At 36.0% G+C, this 2998-nt stretch overlaps 1 protein-coding gene across 1 annotated transcript in view; it reads left to right on the forward strand.

Moving 5' to 3' along the window:
• Positions 1–646: 646 nt before the first annotated feature.
• Positions 647–2998, forward strand: part of LOC120069470 (cullin-4-like) — a 28722-nt gene continuing 26370 nt past the window's right edge. The window contains 1 exon segment of the mRNA XM_039021242.1: positions 647–1010. Within this exon segment, the coding sequence (XP_038877170.1) occupies positions 753–1010 (258 nt within the window). The 5' untranslated portion in view covers positions 647–752.

The following is a 2998-nucleotide window of genomic DNA, read 5'->3' on the forward strand; positions in this document are numbered from 1 at the left end:
ACCAAGATATTTGTCATTGAATGCATGGACATGAAGCTGACAATAGGTATGATTCCAAATAATCAAATACAAACCTTTTTTTTTTTTTTTGTTCCTAGAACAAAAGTCTACAAAAGTTGTTTTGAAATAAACTTCAAATTTCAAGTGTTATAATGAAACTTTTCAATATTTGGGAGTATAAGCAAAACCAAAACCCTAAATTCAAAAATATTTTTGACAACTTATCTATGATGAAAATTCTAAAAAAGAATTAGATATTAAAGAAAAAAAATCTACATGAAATGAACCGAGAACATATTCAAATGAGAGAGATTTTAAGAATAGATAATTACTCCATGTATTAACAAAATACTTATTTTTCTTTGATGACTTAATTATAAGAATTCCAAAGCTAAGTGAGTGATTGACTTTAAATGTTATTTTAAAAAATATGTAAGTGATGATAAAAACACGATGAAAGAACTCGTGTAATGAAGTTGCCAAATGGTATATTATTTATTATTTTGAGTACAATTTTGTTTTTTTGATAATAACACGAAAAGAAAAAGAAAAGGGGAAAAAGAAAAAAGAAAAAAAGAAAAAAAGAAAAGAAAAAGAAATTGAAGGGTAAATAATTTAGAAGGGGAATTGTGAAATAGTGTGTTGGGTGTGGGCGTCCTCACAGAAATCAATCTTCAATTGTGTTTTTGTGCTCAAAAAATTTCCTCTTTTCTGCTTCACTGGACAATGCCCTCCTCCTCTTGATCACTTTCATGTCTCTCCCCACCAAACGCTCTGCTACCACCACCGCCAACACCAACACCAACACCAACACCGCCGCCGCCAGCTCCGTCGTCTCTTCTTCACCCACTTCCAACCCCTCCTCCATCTCTTCCCCTCCTATGAAGAAAACCAAATCCCAACCACTTGACCCCAACAAGAACGGCCTCCACCACCACGACCGCCCTTCTTCCAACATTACTCCCGATGACGCCGATTTCGACCCTTCCTCCATGGCCCTAGATGAAGATCTCAAGCCCGATNATTAAATTTATCAGAAGTAAGCAATTGTATGATTGAGTTCGACATTGCTGAAACATTTTAAACAGACTCTATTAAATATGCATCTAAATCCATTTTTAGCAAAACTAATAAAGTACCCAATAAATCTTTATTTATTTGCAACGATACTTAAGTGATTTAGAACAATTGCTACTGAGGGCGAGTCAAGAATTCCTTCACAAAAGCAAGACAATTCTTGACCAAATACTATTTCCAAAATAACTCATATTCCAATAGTTCTTTTGGTTATCGCTTTCGGTCAAGATCTTTACTAACAATTAGTAATTCTTGTAAGTGTGACTCGCCATTTTCAGATCTTATAGGACGGTATGAATATGCCTATGAAATAGAAGACAATACCTAAGACGGAACTATAAGACTCTATTCATTTTATTGAAGCTTGGGTTGTTCCGAATTCTATGTTACAACCCTCCGAGGGGATCGCCGCGGTTAACGACTAGCTAGTGCTGCCTAAAAACGATAGCAGGCGCAACATAGGAATCTCATAGTACAAACTAATGGAGGAGACCGTAGGACAATGTTGACATATTTCCTTCACCCACTTACTATGAACTACCTCCCTCATTAACCTTGTTATTGATCCATGCAAACACTTTCTGAATGGAGCAGTCGGGGTAAAATCGACACAAAGTCGAGCAGGATCTCACGGTGTGAACTCTTGAGGACGTGAGAATTAATAACTATATATCAAATATATTGTTACTCCCACTGAAATGTTCTAAATGTTTGGGTATTTTACTTAGGTATATCGGCTAATTTCATACAACCTAAGTCTAAGTGGTTTATCTAAGTATAACTCTTATAATTGGATTTTAACCTACAATGTCTAGGTGATAAAACATTTTATTACCTCACATTGCTTACGCAAGCTCATAAAATCAGTTAACAACTCTCAATAGTTCGGTTATAATCCCCGGGTAGGAGGTGTTCTGTAAACCGTCAACTTAAGTACCCCTAACATTAGACAGGTTTATGAATGGATATGAGTTTGTAACCGCGTTTTATAAGGTAACAATCTATTTTAACGTTTAAAACTAGTTGTTAACCTAAGTGAGCATGCAATTGTTCTTTGTTATTGATTTTAAACGTCTAATCAATTTTATAACAACTTACAAAATTTTAGACATGCTTAATATCCACAACATTCAACAAAGACATATAATATAACCATTATATTAAACATAACCATAATATGCATATTATATATTATAAAAATTATAATATACTTTCAATGCATGTAACATGCTTCCTACGGTGGCGTTTTAAATCTACATCACATACTATATGAATATACATGAATTATTTAATTATTACATACATCACATGTATAAACGATTCAATACTAACTAATATGGGTTTCGTTTTGGCATAAACAAGCAAACAGATGCCTAGTTATTACAAACAGCTTTAAAACCATCTTTGAACCGCTCGAACCGCTCCAAATCGAACCCAAGCATCTTGAACCAGATTGGATGAGTCTGAACCGGACCAACAAAGTTTGAATCGGACCAGCCAAAAACTCTTTGAGGCTGAACCAGATTGGACCTTAAGAAAATCGGTCGAACCGGCTGCTCTCGATTCAACCTCAAAGTCTCGTTGAGGCCGATCGTGTATCACTGAAGGTAATCGTCTAACACCATCGCCTTTTGTTGAGAAGAGGTACACGATCGCTTAGTGTCTTCTATCTATCGCATAGTGCAATCACTTAACTCTCAGGTAGAACTACACGATCACTTAACACCATCGCCTAGTGCTTCAAGTCATCATTTAGTGACCGCTGCAGCTAAACGATCGCCTATCTCCATCGCATAGAACATCATCGCGTTGTTCAGCGGCGTAGCTACACAATCGTTTAGTTCCATCGCATGGAATCTTCAACGCTCCTCTTAGCGCCATGTCTAGACGATCGTTTAGCACTTCATCGCATCGGTTAACG

This window comes from Benincasa hispida, unplaced genomic scaffold (assembly GCF_009727055.1).
Source record: "Benincasa hispida cultivar B227 unplaced genomic scaffold, ASM972705v1 Contig405, whole genome shotgun sequence".
Lineage (NCBI taxonomy): Eukaryota > Viridiplantae > Streptophyta > Magnoliopsida > Cucurbitales > Cucurbitaceae > Benincasa > Benincasa hispida.